This window comes from Pelodiscus sinensis, unplaced genomic scaffold, assembly GCF_049634645.1.
Source record: "Pelodiscus sinensis isolate JC-2024 unplaced genomic scaffold, ASM4963464v1 ctg93, whole genome shotgun sequence".
NCBI classification, from domain to species: domain Eukaryota; kingdom Metazoa; phylum Chordata; order Testudines; family Trionychidae; genus Pelodiscus; species Pelodiscus sinensis.
The window spans coordinates 91,022-110,067 of record NW_027466008.1 but is presented as its reverse complement, the minus strand read 5'-3'; the positions used below and the strand labels follow the sequence as shown (position 1 = coordinate 110,067).

The 19,046-nt window shown below is 45.5% G+C and overlaps 1 protein-coding gene across 2 annotated transcripts in view; it reads left to right on the top strand.

Moving 5' to 3' along the window:
* Window positions 1–18,537, top strand: part of LOC112544823 (uncharacterized) — a 195,415-nt gene extending 176,878 nt beyond the window's left edge. For both annotated transcript variants that reach the window (XM_075918070.1, XM_075918071.1), the window contains exons 5-6: window positions 11,237–11,377; window positions 17,494–18,537. In XM_075918070.1, the coding sequence (XP_075774185.1) occupies window positions 11,237–11,377; window positions 17,494–17,559 (207 nt within the window). In that variant the 3' untranslated portion in view covers window positions 17,560–18,537. The remainder of the gene's footprint in view (window positions 1–11,236; window positions 11,378–17,493) is intronic.
* Window positions 18,538–19,046: the final 509 nt, after the last annotated feature.

Genomic DNA, 19,046 nt, shown 5'->3' with positions numbered 1-19,046 from the left:
GCAGCACAGTTGCATCAGTACTGTTGTGTCAATGCAGCATTTTAGTGTAGAGTGGCTCTTAGGTTTCAGCAGCCATGTATCAATTGTGAACTCTACAAGCATTACAACAGCCTTAACATGGAGTCACAGACCACCCCTTTGGATACTCTGTTCTATCCTGCTACCTCTGCAAGCTTGTTTTTGTGACACATCAAAAATCACAGCATTATTTAGATTACTGTCAGTCCCAAGGACCAGTCACTCAATCCACGACAACTAAGATTTCCAACTTAAGACCTGTAATACTAACTAAAAATTTATTAACTAAGAAAAAGAAAAGGTTAGAGCAGATAACATACATAGGGTGTATATAGACTACGCCAAACAGTCGAAAGAGGATATGCAAATTTCATGGAAATTTGCATATTTTCTTCCAATTGCACTTTCGAAAGCAAAGCTTTTGAAAGTGAAAGTAATTAAGATGTGGGTTTTTTTCGGTGAGCCACCCCCTTTGTCAAAAAGCCACTCTTTCTTAAAAAAGGAGGTTTACACGGCTTTTCGACAAAGGGCGGGGGGCTCGCTGAAAAAAACAGCCTTAATTACTTTCACTTTAGAAAGTTCTGCTTTTGAAAGTGCGATTGGGAGAAGATATGCAAATTCCCGTGAACTTTGCATATCCTTTTTCAACCATGCAGCGTAGTCTAGATACACCCATATAAATGAGTTGCCTTAGACTCCAAAAAGTAATAGTAGCTATATACTGTGTCTCTATGTCCTTTACTTAAATTAAGCATTTGGGGATCTCTTGCTTATGCCTAGAAATATTACTCTCTCTGCATTACAAATACCTTGTGGTCAAGGATTTTTATTTCCTTGTCCCATCAACTGAAACTCTGGGTAAAGTGTTGGTGCCTATCTCCTCTTCATGATGGGGTGGAGAGAATCAATAGGGCAGGGGTGGGCAATAATTTTGGAAGCAGGCCACTTCAGAAATTTTGGAAGTGGCTGTGGGCTGACCCAGAAGTGGCAGGGCCTCAGGCGGAAGGGGCAGGATTGAGAACTACTCTGCTGGGTATGGAGACCTTATTTTCTGAACTAGCTGCAGCTAGTGAGAATAGTTTAATTTAAATTATGAAACAGATTTAGTGCTTTAACTTTCTCATGTAAATTTATCAAACTTCATTTTAAATAAAGTAATATTATGTCCAACACAAAAGGTTTGAATGTTTTCTTTATTTATGGCAGGGGAGGGGAACCCTTTTTGGGTCAGGGGTCACTGACCCACAAAAAATCAGTTGGGGCCACACAAGCGCGAATCAAAAAAATTCCTCCAAACCCCACAATGCTCACTGATGTGGACCCAACTGAGACACCTCACTCCTCTGGTGCCCCTGAGGTCTGAGGTTCAGGGCTTCCCATAGACCAGATTTACTTTTCCTAGTTGGATTTCCAGGTGTCTGGTTTTGGACCGGACAGTCCTGTATTTGAGCTTTCTGTCTAGGAAACCAATTGAGGAAATACTGGACATATAAATGTCTGGTATTTTATGATTAAGTTAGTTTTATTATGCTGAGTAGCAGCATGTAGTTGCATACTGCCTGGCTGGCAGACATGCTCACACTGCGTGAGCGTGTCTATCAGTCAGGCGTATGCAACAATGCAATAGAGGAGGGGGGTAGGGCCAGGGTGAGATGGAATCTCTGGGGCCAGACTCGCCCGTGTATTCTACCGGGACCGTATGCAGGACGGGCAGCACCCCGGGATCTGCGTGCACCTGGGTCAGCCCTGCTCCCCGCTGGCCGGTTCTCCCCTGGCCAGCTCTGCTCCTCCCCATCCCTTCCTGACCAGCCCTGCTTCCCACCGGTTAGTTCTCCCCCCTCCCCCTCCTGACCCTGGATCTGCCCCAGCCAGCCCTGCTCTTCCCGACCTCCTTCCAGCCAGCACCGCTTCCCTCCCAACTGGTTCCCCCCAATCTGAGATCAAGTGTGTCCAGTATTTTTTTGAAGCCATCTGGTAACCCTATTTCCTAGGGTTCTGGAGTTAGTGGATTTTATGGACCTCCTTAGGCTCTGGGGAAAGGATAAAAATGAGGGGTACAGTGTGCGAGACAAAGCTGCCAGCAAGTAAGATAGGGATGGGGTACAGCTTCTGGGAGGGAACTGCAGTGTATAAGCAGGCTGTGAGTATGGTGTCTGGCCAGGTGGAGGGAGCAAGAATAAGGGAGGGTGCAGTGTGGGGCCAGGAGAGAGGGTGCAAGGACAAGGGAGGGTGTTGGAGCAAGCTGGGGGTGCCGATTCTTCGTGGGGGGGGCAGAGAAGTGCGTGGGCATGAGGGGGAACTTTACCTGGCTTCATTTGCCCCTTGCAACAATGGCTGTAGCCATACTGATAGAAATGTAGCCGTGTTAGTCTGGGGTAGCTGAAGCAAAATGCAGGACAATGTAGCACTTTAAAGACTAACAAGATGGTTTAATAGGTGATGAGCTTTCGTGGGCCAGACCCACTTCCTCAGATCAAATAGTGGAAGAAAATTGTCACAACCATATATACCAAAGGATACAATTAAAAAAATGAACACATATGAAAAGGACAAATCACATTTCAGAACAGGAGGGAGATGCGGGGGGGGGGGGGAGGGGAATCCTCTGAACTGTCATTCATGTTAAAATTCGACACTCTCCGAGAAGGAATGAACAAACACTCAAACTGTCTTACCCATTACCAAGATAGCTTCCCCAATTATCACCTCTAATACCATTAGCTCACAAACATCCCACTCGCCCCACCTCTAATATCATCAATTCACAGACACTTACCTTCCTTCCTTTCCCCCCCCCCCCCCGCATTCCCCTCCTGTTCTGCAATGTGATTTGTCCTTTTCATATGTGTTCATTTTTTTAATTGTATCCTTTGGTATATATGGTTGTGACTATTTTCTTCCACTATTTGATCTGAGGAAGTGGGTCTGGCCCACGAAAGCTCATCGTCTAATAAACCATCTTGTTAGTCTTTAAAGTGCTACATTGTCCTGCATTTTGCTGTAGCCATACTGTCCAAGTTGCCCTGGAGGGAGGCCCCATTGCCATGGTGGCCATGCAGTCCAGGGTTGGCCCCAGACGCCGGAGGCACCGTGACCACAGAGGCCAGAGGCACCGCTAATAAAGCCATGTGGCCGTGAGTCAGTCTTGGAGGCCAGAGGTGCAACTGCCTTGGCCACGTGGCTCTGGTCCGGCCCCTGAGGCTAGAGATCCCATGGCCATGTGGCCTGGGGCTGACCCCACAGGTACAGTGGCCCAGGGCCAGCTCTGGAAGCCAGAGGTGCCGCTGCCATGGCCACATGGCCTGGGACTTGCTCCGGAGGCCGGAGGTGCTGTGGCAGTGGTACCTCCAGGACCAGTTCTGGGCCGCAGCGCCTCTGGCTTCCAGAGTGGCCTGTGGATACGAGATCGCCATGCCTCTAAGGCCAGCTCCAGGTTGCATGGCCATGGTAGCGGTGCCTCCCGGGCCAACTCTGGACCACATGGCTGAGGCACTGTTGAGGAGCCTCAGCTCCAGCGCTGCCTCCTCTCCAGCAGCTGCATGAGAGGAAGAGAGGCGGGGCTGAGCTGCTTTCCCTGCAGCACACATGCCAGAGATTGGGTATGCCCATTAGTGTGCAGGGTCTGGAACTGTCTCACAGGCTGGATTCAGCCCGCTGAGAGGCTTTTGCACATCCCTGTAATAGGGTGTTTTTCTGTTGGTGTTTCACAATGACTCATTTGATTTCAGTGGGCCTTCCTGTATGCACAAAGAGAATTTATATTAATTAATGCTTCTTTCTTGTTTTAGTTACATGGTTGCTGAGGTTGACAATGCATACACTCATAATAACTTTATACCATGTGCTACAGATGTTATGAGATCAATGCATGCAGCATTCTAAAATCATTTCATAAAGTCAAAATACTAAACACAGTCTTATCAACTTAACATCTGTTTTAACAATGCTCACACACAGAAAAGCCAGACTGATTTCCAGTTATGTATTTGTCAGTTTTGCGAGGCCTAGAGCCTTTGGCATGAGCTGGCACTAGGGTACTGTATAAACCTTGCCCTCAGGACAGCAGACACTTAGTAATTATGCAATTAACTTGATACCAGTGAGTAGTCCAAACTGAAGTCATTAGGATACTCACATGACATATTTGTTGACACCCTGAGTATTTGCAGATAATACGTTCAATGTCTGCCTCTGAGACTGCAAAGGACAGGTATCATATAAAATATATTGTAAAAAGAGACTACTAGTGCCTTTAAAAAGGAACATTAGTGAAACTTTATATCTCCACACAGGGTTACTTGTCCCAAAGAATATCCTTGTTTAAAGGCTGTGTTACTGTTAGGAAGACTGTGTTCTTTCTCCGAATACATTAAGGTGCCTGCTTTATGCTAAACACATCCCATATGGAGGTTGAGTTACTGTCCTATTCAGCTGACACAAAGCACAGCTTAGGAAACCCATCAATAAATAAACAACATTACACTTCTAGGCCAGGTCTAACATAGAAATGGAAGGCTGTGTGGGGCCACTTTCCAGCATGTGTCCCAGAAATCCAGCATTGTTGATGTCATTATAATTGGGATGGCACTAAAGAGGGAATCCCATGTTGTGTGAGTACAGACATTTAAAGGCACCAGGAAAGAGAATGTCCATTGCTAATGATTTGGTTATATGTACATGGATCAGCAATATATACTAGTCTGTGCAATTATAAACCACCATATAGCCTCACATTTTTATATGTATTAGAATTGCTTTTGTGCCACTGGTTACCTTACATGTTTCTTTTGGTTGGTTGGTTCCTTATTAGAGGTATATTGTGGGGTGTGAAGAATTCCTGTTGTTGTCTTGTAATGATCAGGTATATAATATCCTGCTATGCTGACCCCTTTGCAGGTAACAGCTTGGTTTTTTTTTTTAATAATGGAGATTGCCTATCTCCTAGAACTGGAAGGGACCCTGAAAGGTCATCAAGTCCAGCCCCCTGCCTTCACAGCAGGACTAAGTACCATACCTGACAAATTTTTGCCCCAAATGGCCTCTGCAAGGATTGAATTTACAATCGCTATCGCTCCCTCCCTCCCTCCCTAATCCTAATTGTTCATATACTATGTGACAAAAGAGACCCCAGTTAAAAGATACCTAGAAAATTCAGCTTTGTTGAAAAAGATGCCTTAAAAGCTTTGATAGAACTATTCACTTGTACTTGCCAGACACTGAAACAAATAATGCTGTCTTCTAGATATCAACTACAGATTTCACCTCCCAAAACTGACAGTCTGTAGTCCGGCAATATTTGTGGTCCAGCCGTGGATGTTCCTGGATCAGAGAGTCCAGTAGTCTAGTGGCAGGAGGGCTATACAAAAGCAGGGCCGGGATGAAACAACAGGACATGTTAGGGCTGGAGGCAACCCTAAGCAACCTGCAGCAGTGGGGCAGGAGCTAGCAGCAGCGCCTGTAGCCAGTGACACTGAGACTGAGTCCAGAGCAGTACCCACAGTGCAGGACTGGGTAGGTGCCAGCCTGTAGGAGTGCAGGGGCTGGAGCCAGAGCCCCAGGATCAGAACTTGTGGGCTGCCACAGGACAGGAGTTCAAACTCTTGGCTGCTCATTGACTCCCAGCAGTCTATGGAAGCATGGGTCGGGGCCAGGACCAGAACCCACAGGCTGAGCCAGAGCTGGAATCAGAGTCCTTGACAGCCCTTGGGAGTCCATGGCAGTGGGACTAGGACCAGAGCCAGCCCATGGCAGCAGGATCAGGGCCTGAGCTGGCAGCAGTCCCTGGCAGCCCATGGGGATGGGCTGTGGTAGGTCTTGCAGCAGCACGGTGTGGGGCCGGAGCCAAAGCCTGCGGCAACCTGTGATAGAGAGGGCCAGAGCAGCTGCAGTAGGGCTGACTGGGGCTAGAAGAAGTGAGGGGGTCCCCAAAGCTGGCAGCACCAAGGGCAAAGAGCTGAGGGGCTGTTGCAGGGGACCTTCCCTTGGACCGGAAAATTCCCTGATTCAGGACTGGTAAGGTCCCAAGGGTGCCAGACCAGAGATGTCCAACCTGTATTCTATGCTGTTTAATACTATGGGGTGTTGGTCAGACACATCATAGGTGAGGATGAAACACTGATTTATTTTAAAGTGCTTTAAAATTCACATTCATAGTTAAATTGGTCTGGAAAATGCCAGTAGAGGAACCAGGGACAAGTTAGCAGTTCAGATCTTCAGTTTATGAAAAACTAATAAGACATAGGGTGTGCTCTTATTCCTACAAATTTTTATTCCTATCAATTTCAAAATACCTAGTGACTTCAGGAGGATCAGATCATGATCTAATATTAGTCTGAGCTTACAAAGCCTTATAACTGATGAAAAAGTAATTTAAATCAACCTTTGATATGTTTCCAGTTGACGACGTGCAGCAACATAAAGTTTACTGAAATGCCAGAGATAAAAAGGTCAGCCAACCTGCTCAGGTCTTCAGATTAGTGAGGCTTTTTATTTAGCTGAGGCAAGATTCATGTAACAACAAAGGATTCAGTAAATGGAGATCTGAAATATTTAAATTATTTACAACTGTAACTTCCCTGAATGGAAGATAATTAGTTTAATATTACAAAAGTAGTGCTTATTCAAGATAAATGGCGATTAATTTAATATTGACATTGATTTTTAAATGTATATGTATACATTATATTTATTTTAAAACTTATTATTATTTCTATTACCATACTTGTTAGGGACCTCAATCCAGGATCAGGGCCCTCTTTGACTAAGCTCTGTATAAATGTAGTAGGAAAACTCCCAGAAAATTGGAAGAACACTCAGCTATAGTGAAACATGAATGACTGTGCACTTTTGCATATGTTGTGTTTAATTCATAGCAATGAGAAAATAAAACTCACTAAACTGTATTATTTCTACAGTTGCAACCTGTTAGTTAAAATATGTACCTAGTAGTACTCTCCCATAGACACTTCCACTGGTATATTACCATACATGAGTGGTAATGTGTGACACTTGTTTTAATTCATTAGGACAGACTTGTGAATAAGCATGAATCTACTGGCTGAGGGGCAGATTTAGCCAGTGGGACTACTGCCAGTCTTAAAGTTGCACATATGTTTAAGCACCTTGCCAAATGGAGGCCTTTGAGAGGAATTAGCCTTCCTGATATTTGGGTTTTTCCCCCCACACAAATTAAGCTTATGTTGCTATCCTGCCCTTGTATGGAAATTTCTTTGACTCTTTCACCTGGCTTAAGGATTCTCTGTAGCTTTTGTAATTATAGGTTTTTCTTCCTTCTCCCTTCCCTCTTAACCTAACTTAGGGTCTGATCAGCTCTAGTTGAAGTCAGTGGAATAACTGTCACTGACTTCAGTGGCAGTTAGTTCAGGCCTATATAGTCATTGATGTGCCATTAAGAGTATACTCTCCATATATGTATGTTACCAAATATATAAATATCCCATGCTTCATTTGCATATTCACATTATGGCACTATTTCAAAATAGCGCTATTTCAAAATAACAGATGCCGTTAAGATCTCATATGAGGAATAAGGGTTATTTTGAGAGAAGGGTTTTCTCTCGAAATAGCTGCGTCTTAACAGCATCTGTTATTTTGAAATAGCGCTATTTCAAAATAGCACCATAATGTGAATATGCAAATGAAGCATAGGATATTTAAATCCCAGCTTCATTTGCAGTTTCAAATGTCTTCATTTGCATCCCTCTCTCAAAAGAGGGTGCAAGTGCAGACATACCCTATGGGCCTTACAGTGGCACAGTTCTGTTACAGAGATGCAGCTGCAGCAGCATCTCCTGTGTAGCCACACTATGCTGGGCAGGAGAGAGCTCTCCCACTGGCATAATAAAATCATCCCCAAAGAACAGCAGTAGCTATGTAAGAAAGAAACACTCTCCCACTGACATGGTGCTGCCCACACTAGAGATATAAAATCCCATTTTATTAGTTCACCCGTTAAACATTAAGCCTAACCCATGGCACACTAGAGTCAGGCCCACTGAGGACAAGGGCTACTCAGGCTGAACTGGAGTATGGGCTTGGAGCAGACCCCAAGCAGTGAGTAGGGAGCTGCTTCAGCCTCCACTTGTTAACCATTAGCATCCCTAGCCCACACAAGTACTTTTGTTGGTGAAACTAAGTTGATCAGGGATGTGAAAAACACCCCTTGACTGATAAAAGTTTTGCCAATGCAAGGTGTGTCTATTGGAAATGATAAGGCTAAATGAACTTGTGGACTAAACTTCCATAGTGAAGTTTATAACAAACAGTGATTCATTTAAAATATGATAGTGCCCATGATGCAGCATTATAAATTATTTTTTCCCTCTGTTTCCTTTCACTTTCCTTTCTGATGAAGTCATAGGAAATATGTCTTTAGTTGTCATTAAAATTCCTTGACTTGACCCCTACTGGCTTTAGTCAGACCAAGTTCCGAATTGTTTCAAGGTTGTGCCTACTAAAGATAAAAGTTGTGCGCTTAGCCCTTCAGTCTGAAGCCAATGGGAGTCTTTCCTTTGATTGCATCTTTGGATTGACCACCAAAGCATTGAATTTCTGATTAGCATTTTTATGCTTATACAGGCAGTCCCCGGGTTACGTGGATCCGACTTATGTCGGATCCCTACTTACGAACGGGGTGACTCACCCCACACTAGCTGCGCCGCCCCCCCCAGCAGATGCACCGCGGCGGTCTCGCCGCCCCCCCAGCAGTGCGCCCCCCCAGCAGCTAGTGCGCCTCCCGCCCAGCAGACCAGGCTTTTCTCGCTGCGGAGGACGCGGGTGGCAGGACCGCCGAGACGCGCTGCGGTCCCGCTGCCCGCATCCTCCGCGGCGAGAAAAGCCGCTCCGCGTCTCCCTGGTCTGCTGGGGGGGCCCCCCCAGCAGACCAGGGAGATGCGGAGCAAAGCCGCGGACAACGCGGGCAGCGGGACCGCGGCGTGTCTCGGTGGTCCTGCCGCCCGCGTCTCCCTGGTCTGCTGGGGGGGGGGGCGCAACTAGCGCACCCCCCCCCCCAGCAGACCAGGCTTTTCTCGCCGCAGAGGATGCGGGCGGCGGGACTGCCGAGACGCGCTGCGGTCCCGCCGCCCCCGTCCTCCGTGGCGAGAAAAGCCTGGTCTGCTGGGGGGGGGGGGGGGCGCAGCTAGTATGCCCCCTCCCCCAGCAGACCAGGCTTTTCTCGCCGCTGGTCAGTTTCAGCAGCGGCTGAATCAGGATGCCTGGGGTAGAGCAGCTGGGGGCTGCCAGGTTGGTCCCACAGGTGCGGCGCTACTTGACCAATCCAACAGCACCCCAGCTGCTCTGCCCCAGGTGTGTCCGATTCAGCCGCTGCTGGTCAGTTTCAACAGCGACTGAATCTGGACACCTGGGACAGAGCAGCTGGGGCGCTGTCGGGGTGGTCCCCGCAGCGCCGCATGTCGGCGCTACAGGAACCAACCTGGCAGCACCCGAGCTGCTCTACCCCAGGTGTTCCCAAGTCAGCTGCTGCTGAAACTGATCAGCAGCTGATTCCAGGAAGCCCGGGGCAAAGCAGCTCTGCCTTGGGCTTCCTGTAGTCAGCCGCTGGTCAGTTTCAGCAGCGGCTGAATCGGGGACACCTGGGGTACAATATGTACCAGTTCCGACTTACATACAAATTTAACTTAAGAACAAACCTACAGTCCCTATATTGTATGTAACCCAGGGACTGCCTGTAAAAGATATTTTGATTGTTCGCAAGAAAGGAAGATGCTCAGAAAAGAGGCAAGCATTCTGACTAAAGTTTGTATCTAATCAAATCCGCAAACTGAGCACGCAGAGAAATTCACCCCTCATATCTTATTCTAATGGCTAAAGTTTGGCCCTCTTACAGACTGTGGTGCCTGAGTATTTGTTCAGATAGGCACTCTCTCAGGCCTAGGATTCCAGTTGTGAGTAGCAGTATGTGATGTAAGAACTAAAGAGCCTTTGCTAAATTAGTTTCTACTGGGATGGTGGAAAATGAGTTGAAGTGGTGCATAAAACCAATGCACGTTTTATTTTTGCATACCCACTGATATAAATTATTAGAAGATTCATCTGGCATTGCTTAGGTCCTTCAGGAAGGCGTCCGGCAGTATGGGGAGTGAAGGAGTCAGGGCAGGGACTTGAGGATGTAGGAGGCTCAGGATAGGAGGCTGAGAGTGTTGAGGTATAAAGGAGTCAGGGCAGGAAGTTAGGGGGTCAGGGCTGGGAGCTGGGAGCTTTTGTGTGGCTCCTGGCTGGGGATGGGGGGATATAGGAGTCAGGACAGATGGGAGGGGATATTCAGGGCAGGGGATGAGGGCAGGCAGGGTCAGTACTTCCAGATCACTGGCTGCTTCCCTGGGCCAGGCCAGGATGGGTGAGTGTGCTTGCTTGCTGCCCCCTCTGGTCATTCTGCAGTATAATTGTCCACGCTATGACAGCCCTTCCTTTCAGTTTGATGAGAAGCAATTGTGTTCCATGCACATTCCATTGTACTGCCCCAACGAAACCCTGATCTAGCTTTAAGTTATGATAAGAGGAAGCTGCATATCAAATGTGGTGGTCCTAGCTCCTACCATTTACAAGTATTTCTTGAAAAAACAGACTCACAGACAGACATGCACAAATATATTGTAGATGAGATAAATTCCAGAGGATTGTTGAAGACCTATTAGATTACTTTAGCATTTAATGTGTATGGTATTTTTATTAACCACTTGTAAACCACTTATGGAGAGACATTCTGTTAAAAACATTGTGTGCATCAGTGGCCACTGTCAGAAGACTGGATAATGGGCTAGATGGACCTTTGATCTGACCCACTATGGTCATTCTTATGTTCTTAATGGCTTCCATCCAGGGGTATGTTTATCCCTGGAGCCCACAGGGAATACATAAACTCATCTAGATACAGTATCTGCCTAGTTTTACAACAGGCTACATAAAAAGAACTTGCAAATCAGTACAAACAAAATTTTATATGGACAGGATGAGAAAGTAAGCAATTTGTCAGTAATAAATGCCGTGGCCCTTGTATTTTCATGTCTGATTTTGTAAGCAAGTAGTTTTAAAGTGAAGTGAAATCTGACTCTTGAAAGGAGTACAGTAATCTGGAAGGGTTGAGAACTGCTGATGTATATTACATTAAATTGTGTGAATTACTAGTGTGGTATAAACAAATGTAAGGATTTACCTGTTTTTGTTTTTTGTTTCCCTACAGTTAAGAAATGATCTACCATATTTGCAAGCTGCAGTGCCACAGAAAACATTAGATCAGATCCAGTTTTTAGAGGAGAAAACCCAGATTTTTCAATCTAATGTCACCACACTAAGTCCAGAAAATCATCAGTGGAGATTTTTAGTAAGTTCTCTTTGGTTGTTCTGTTGTATTACTTTAGCTGAATGGTGAATTTAGAGACAAGTTTTGTTTTGTAGTCCAGAACTTCATACCAAAGGCTATGTTACTAAATTTGGCCTACTTCATTACTACTGTTACTCTTTTGAGTGTATAGATACTTTGATTTTGCATATCTCAAGTTTCAAAAAAGAGTATTACAATACTGCAATACAATAGTGACATCAGAAAAAATAATAGCAAGAAACATATGAACCACATTCATAAATATGGAAGGTGAATGTATTGTTGATAAACCAAGTTGTGATGCGTTGTGTTGGGCAGAAAATCATAGGACCAGAACCTTAGTTGGTGTATAACTCAGCATAGTTCTGCCAATTTATTACCAGCTGAGGATCCATCTAGCCCACAGATGACAATGAGATTATCTGGTTATAATTCAGAGGAGAAGTAAAGGATTTATAAATTTTGTGTTTGGCATAAATATACAGATTACAAAATGTTCTGTCAGTACAGGTTGAACCACTCTAGTCCAGTACCCTGGAGGCTTGACTAGTCCCGAATCAGAAATTTTGCCAAGTCATGGGAGATTGAAATTGTCTAGCACCGTGGTCATCAACCGGTAGATCGCGATCTACCAGTCGATTGCAGGGGCTCTGTGAGTCGATCTTTAGCTCCTTTTGGGCTGAGCGGGGTGCAGCTGAGCTGGAGCAAAGAGGAGTGGCTGCATGGCCAGCTGGACATGGTGTTCAGCCCAGGTGCACCACAGTCCACGTAGGCTGGAGCACAGGGGAAGCTGCCTGGTCAGTTGGCCATGGTGTTCAGCAGAAGCAGAGGCTGCACCGTGCTCCAGCTGATTGGGTGGCTTCTCCTCTGCTCTAGCCCCCATGGAGTGTGGTGCACCTGGGCTGAACACCACTGCCAGTTGACCAGGCAGCTGCTCCTCTTTGCTCCAGCCCAGCTGCACCGCGCTCAGCCTGGGGAGGCTTTGCCTTGCTCCAGCTGGGCTGGAGCAAAGAGGAAAGGCTTCCTGGCCAGCAGGAGAGCGGTGCAGCCTTCCCAGGCTGAGTGCCGTGCAGCTGGGCAGGAGCAAAGAGGAGCGGCTGCCCGATCAGCTGGCTATGGTTTCCAGCCCAGGTGCACCACACTTTACCTGGGCTGGAGCAGAGGAGAAGCTGCCCGATCAGCTGAAGCACGGCACAGCCTCTGCTGAACACTTCAGCCAGCTGATCAGGGCAGCTTCTCCTCTGCTCCAGCCTAGCTGCACCGCGCTCAGCCCTGGGAGGCTGCACCTCACTTCAGCTGGCTTGGAGCAAAGAGGAAGGGCTTCCAGATCAGCAGGGCGTGGCACAGCCTCCTCGGGATGAGTGCAGGGCAGTTGGGCTGGAGCAAAGAGGAGGTCTGCCTGGCCAGCTGGTCATGGTGTTCAGCCCAAGTGCACCCTTCACTGCAGGAGGGGGGGAGTCGGCCCCAGAGGAAGCGACTACTGGGGCTTCCCTGCTCCAGAGGGGGAGAAGTCCTGGGAGGAGGCGGATGCAGGGGACTCCCATCTCCCACTGGCACCCTGCTGCCGAACCCTGTCCCCTCTCCACCATTGGCACCATGCCCTCTGCTGCAGAACCCTGCCTCCTGCCCCCACCCCAGAACCCTGAACCTTGCCCCCACTGCCACCCTGTCCCCTGCCTCAGCACCCATTAATACCCTTTCCCAGTACCACGTCCCGGGTTCCCACCAGTAGAGTTATGGCCACATTAGTGAGGCGTGGGGGTTTTTGAAGGAGGGGTGTTTTGGGTTTTTTTGCATCTCCCTTGTGTGGCCCCAACTGACTTCTTTTCTGTGGGTCAGTGATCCCTGCCCCTCTCATAAATAAAGACAATGCAGAAGCTTTTTGTGTTTGACATAATATTTTATTTAAAAATGAAGCCTGGTCAACAAACCCCCAAATGGGGCCAAGCCCCCATCTGGCCACAGCATCATAACACTCCTGCACTCCCCCCAGACCGTAGATCTGAGCCTGTCATACCCTGGATCCCCCTGCCCTGAGCCCCTCACATACTCCAACCCAAATTCCTGCACCCTCACATCCATAAGCATGTGGATTGCTTAGTACCCCAACACTCCATCTGACCCCAACAGTCCCCAGCCTGGAGCTCCCTTCCGGAGCTGGCATCCCTTTCTCCACCTCCTCCTGCATCCAAATTTCCACCCAGAGCTTGCACCTCTCACCCCTTCCCACCCCCAAATCCCTCATTCCCACCCCAGAGCCTACACATCCTGTCTCAACCCAGCTAGGGTACGGCTAGACTGCAGGAGTTTTTCCAGGATCCCAGAGATATCTTGGAAAATCTCTTCTGCATCCAGGGATGTGTTTGTTCTTCCATTTTTTTTAGTGGAAGAGCAAACATGCTCTTTCAGTAACCCCTATATTCCTCATTTGGAATAGGGGGATGCCAAAATTAGGGGGTTTTCTGACATGTGGTCCAGTCTAGACAGGCCCAAATTTTGGAAAAATCTCTTCCCATAGAAGAGTCGGAAAGAAAAGTGGCAGTGTAGAGAGCATCAGGGCTGGGATAGCAAATGATGGAGAGGAGGAGAATAGAGAGGGCGGGGCTTCAAGGAAGGGGTGGGATCTTGGGGGGAGGGGTTGGGCAGTAGATCTTCGTTTGTTCTGAGATTTAAAAAGTGATCTTGAATGAAAAAAAGTTGGAGACCACTGGTCTAGCAGCATTGCCTATACTTCCACTACTTTTCTCAGCTCTTAGAAGATATTTAGGGGTAAAACAGAGCTTAATAACAGCACAGAATACTGAAAGCCAGGACTGATGGCTGTAAACAAACTTTATGGGACTATGGGAAATGCCTACACCAATGATAAGTGGACATCCTGCTAACTAAAATCATGCCAGGCCACAGATGTTGCCATATCAAAAAGTGCTGGACTAGAGAGATTCAGTCTGTAGAATCTTTTAGGAGAGGTTGTTTTCAGAAAATAGTAGCTATAGGAAAAGAAAATAGTTGTCAAAGACTTTTTCAAAAAAAGGTCTGAGGATTGGTAGCTTGTTGTTTCTAGAAGGTCTGCTGGAGTAAGCGATACTCTGAATATTTCAGAAGCAGTTTGAATGAAAGGTTTTCAAATTAGTTTGAAAACAAATAAATGGTTAATTCAACAAATTACTCTTTCAGAATTTGCTGACTTCTATTCAGATCTGCAAATTCAGCATTCAAATTTGATGTATATAAGTACAGTAATATCTGTGTATCAATTTTTGCTTCTCTGCGCAGGAGAGGTTAGTTCTGCTTGTGCTGTCAAAAGTGGTAAACACGTTTTTTGGCTTAGCTACCATTAAGTAGCGATATCATATTGCAGCATAAAGTCAAATTTAACTAGTTGCCTTATAAATAATTTGGGATCAGTTTTCAGTAAAGAATGCAGCTGTGCATAGGGACTTATGCATTGTGGTAGCCTTTTAAAACTTGCCAATTGCCTCAGATAATTAAGGCCCATGATCCTACAATCGGATGAGAGTGGGCGGACTCTTCCTTTGGCATGAATCAGATAGTAGGTTGCGAGCTTAAATAAGTATTTTCAGTTAAATAACCTTGCTTTCAGATGTATTTATGGTATCTCCAATAGGCATGTGTATAGGGAAATAGAAGCTGGCTCTGAATATCCAGAATTAACCTTATTTTTTTTCAGGTTTACTCAAGATAAGCTTCTGAGAGCCACCAATGTAATATCTTAGAGTATAATTGTGATTATGCACCTGTTTTCCTGCCCATTGTTCTAAAATGTGTACCTTTCCCTACCAGCAACAGCTATTATTTTAAATTTAGGTTTGTCTGTTCTGAGTCTGGTGTATATTATCTGATTGGTGTTAAGAAATGCCTACTAATAAAATGACTGTGAATGCATGTTGTGTTTATTAATTTACTCTCATTGCAAGTGTAGGAATGGAAGATGCATGGATGAGTTTAATAAGATTTTTCTGTTATTCAGAAAATAAGTAGTAAGCAGATTCAATAGTGACATATACTGTAACAAAAACTGTTTATGTTTGGATCTGTTTTGGTGTCTGTCTTTTCTCTTGATTCTGCCTTTATTTTATTTAGAAAAGGACAAAATTAATGTAAAAGAACAGTGAAACTTTAACTGAGCACCCAAAGTGCCTGCAAAAATCTATTGTCAAGTGGAAGTTTCTTTCATGAAGGGTACTTCTAAACTAAGTTTTTTTTTTTTTGAAGGAGGATATGCAAATTCCATGGGAATTTCAATATCTTCTTCCAATCTCACTTTTGAAAGAGGATTTTTCGAAAGTGAAAGTAGTCTGGACGTGATTTTTTCAGGAAAAAAACACGTAAACCTAATTTTTTAAGGAAGAACTTTTTTTTTCCAAAAAGGGGTTTTTTTCCTGAAAAAAGTGTGCAAACTACTTTCACTTTCGAAAAATCCTCTTTCGAAAACAGAACATAGTCTAGATATAGCCTAAAAGCTGAGCCAATTTGTACTATAAACTTCACAAGACACTTTAAAGAACATGCATGTTAAAATGCCAGTGAATGGAAATGTGCTGTAGTGCTCGGACCTCTGCTGCACACACTGAACAATGCTGGAATATGTATCTATTTAAAAGTTACCATAGGAGGATTGCTCCTTGATGAAAGATATTGAAACTATTCAAAGGGACGTTGCTGATGCTCAGCACTTCTCTAGAGGCTCTTAGTATCTTGCAGGTTTGGGTCCATATACTAATTTGGGCTTGTCTTGGACTTGAGTTCTATCCCTGGGCAAGTCTTCGTATAGTGCAAAGTCTCAAAAGTATTTGTATTCAGATGTACTTGTACTTGTTTAAGCATGTAGTAATTTAGGCTAGTTACATTGTCAATATTCAAAGTAATCTAAAACTTGGTAAAGCAGGTTCCTGATCCTTAATTTAGATCTGTACCTCAGCTTAATGCTATTTTATGGGGACATACTGGTAAAGGATGTAATAGTGTAACCATTTAAACAGTTAACCAATAAGCATAAACTTATCAGTTACTGTAATGGTTACATGCTTGCTTGCAGTCTTGCACCTGGGAAGCTAGCTGCCACCCTGCACTGGCGACTCTATTTCAGAGCGGTGTGGGACGGTAGCCAGTTCCCCAGGAGTGGGGCCGGCAGCCAGGAGCTGGCTCACAACGCCCAGCGTGCACTGGCTGCCTGCTCTGCTTCCAGGGAGCTGGCTGTGCTGCAGGCTCTGAAATATAAATTTTATACTGCAGAGCCCACTGTGTGCAATCTTGTAACCACTATGATTTTTTCATGGTTACATAATTAACTACTTTTTAACATCCCTAATACTAAGTTCAAGTGAATTGTGATGTCATTACTGTCCAGTATTAAATCAATTGCATAGTGTTAGTTGAATTTGCAAATCAAAATTTGAGAACTGTATATGCTCACTTCATCTCATAAAGTCTAACTTTGGCATCCATCATTTGGAACTCTCCTTTTTGCTACTGATAAAGATCATTTTATTAGTCCTGTATTAGGTTCTCTTTTGGTATACTATTGATAGGCTTGCAAAAGTGGACTGAAGTGATGCTTCTTTAAGTATCTTACAGTGGGGCATATAGTGGCTCTGTCTGTCTGTCTCCTAATCAGATGTGTAGTTTATTGCTCATATGTCATGTTTATCATTATGCCTGAAGATATTTAAATACTTTATTTTTCTTATTCGCACTTCCATAAGTTAACATCAGACCTTCAAGTAGCATGATAAACACACATTCAAGCATCTCCCTCTCTGGAGATATTTAAGAACAGGTTAGATAGACATCTGTCAGGGATGGTGTAGACGGAGCTTGGTCCTGCCTTGAGGGTGGGGGGCAGGACTCGATGACTTCTCGAGGTCCCTTCCAGTCCTATTATTCTATGATTCTATGATTAGAGATTCTGTTTGTTGAGAAAAATAGCAACATTGTATACTGGTCACTGTAGTAAGTATTGTCTTTTGAATGAGGTATAATGTAGCTCCTAAGCGTTCTTTGCTTTTAACAATCCATAATATTTTTTACAAGTCTGAGTATTAGTCCCACAGTCCTTTCCAACTATTTTCCCCATTTGTTTAAATTGTCTATAGGATTCATCTGTTCCTGTTCTGTACAACTTAAGGGACACTCAGGAGGTAATGTCCTATAGGAATTAAATAGGGCTTTAAATTACTTTAAACTCCTTTATAATTTGTTAATGAACAGTATAAATGTACAGGTTTTCATTTAAAATTTTGTGAAAGACTCTCAAACTCGATAGGCAGATAGATAATATGTACTCAACAGAAGTTATTTTCTGTGGAATTGTAAGGGAGCAGTTCTGTAGGGGTGGTGCATACCTGTTAACAACTTTTTTGTATATATATATAGAGAAAAGAATGCATGTGAAAATTATGTTATCCCAAGGAACTGATGTCACATAAGAACAGCCATAGCAGGTCAGACCAAAGGTCCATCTAGCCCAGCATCCTTCCTTGTAACAGTGGCTAATGCCAGGTGCCCCTGATGGAATGAACAGAACAGGAAACCATCAAGTGATCCCTCCACTGTTGCCCATTCCCAGAATTTCATACTGTCAGAGGCCAGACTGACAACCCTGGTAACAAAAGTTCACTGTTTATTCATAGGACTGCGGCCCCGCAGCCAAGAGAAGTTTAAGTTTTCTTCACTCTCCCAACAAGCATCCCTAACCGCTGTCCTAAGCCGACCACCTTTAGTAATAAAATGTATCATTCAGTCTTCATATAGCAGGTCTATTAATGAGAGGGGGCATAAAGGGGCTAGTTGCCCTGGGGCTCAGTGATTCAAAAGGGTGCAGGACTCCCAGCTATCACTGCTGGTAATAGTGCTGCAGCCAGGAGCCACAGGCCCTTTACATTGCTGCTGGAACCCCTTGCAGCACACTCCAGGCAGCACAGAGGGCTAGCTGTCCCAACCCCGGCCCTTTTCACCTGAGTCCTCACTCCTTCTGTGGAGTGCAGAGCCAGGTTCCCTCACACACATGTTGTTCAGTTGCTCCCCTGTCATATATATTCATCCCTTGGGTTTATGGCAGCACCTCCCTTCCTGCTCTCCTTCTTTCCCCAGTGCTTGGCTACCATACCGCGGCCTCCCTCCCTCTCCCTTTCTTCCCCTCCCCCCCCCCCCCCGCCTGCAGCAGAAGGAGGGAGAGAGCTGGGTCAGCTGCAGCCTTGTCCCAGCCCAACCCCCCAGCAACCAAAGGGAGAGAGCCCAGTCTGCTGTGGCCTCAGCCCAGTCCAACCCCTCGGTGGCTGGGAAGGGGAGAGCGGCGGGAAGCCAGGTCTGCCACATGTGGGCCTGGCCCTCTTCAGTGGCCTGGGGGAAGGTAGGGCTGCTTACCCCCAGAAGGCAGGGGGTGAGCATAGCAAGCAGGAGGCACAGCCCCCTAGTTTTTAACAAACTGAGAAAGCTACTTCTCAATGATACATTCAGTTATGTGTATTGTAGGTCAGAAGACATTAGCTAAATTCTTCCTGGTGCATTTTATTTGGACAACTGTTTCATTGCAAGAAAAATCCCATGGTATTTTAATAAACAACTAGACTGAATCTATTTCCACAAATATACACCGCCTTTCATCATCTATCATTAGCTTGCTGTGTACATCAATAAAACTGGGGCT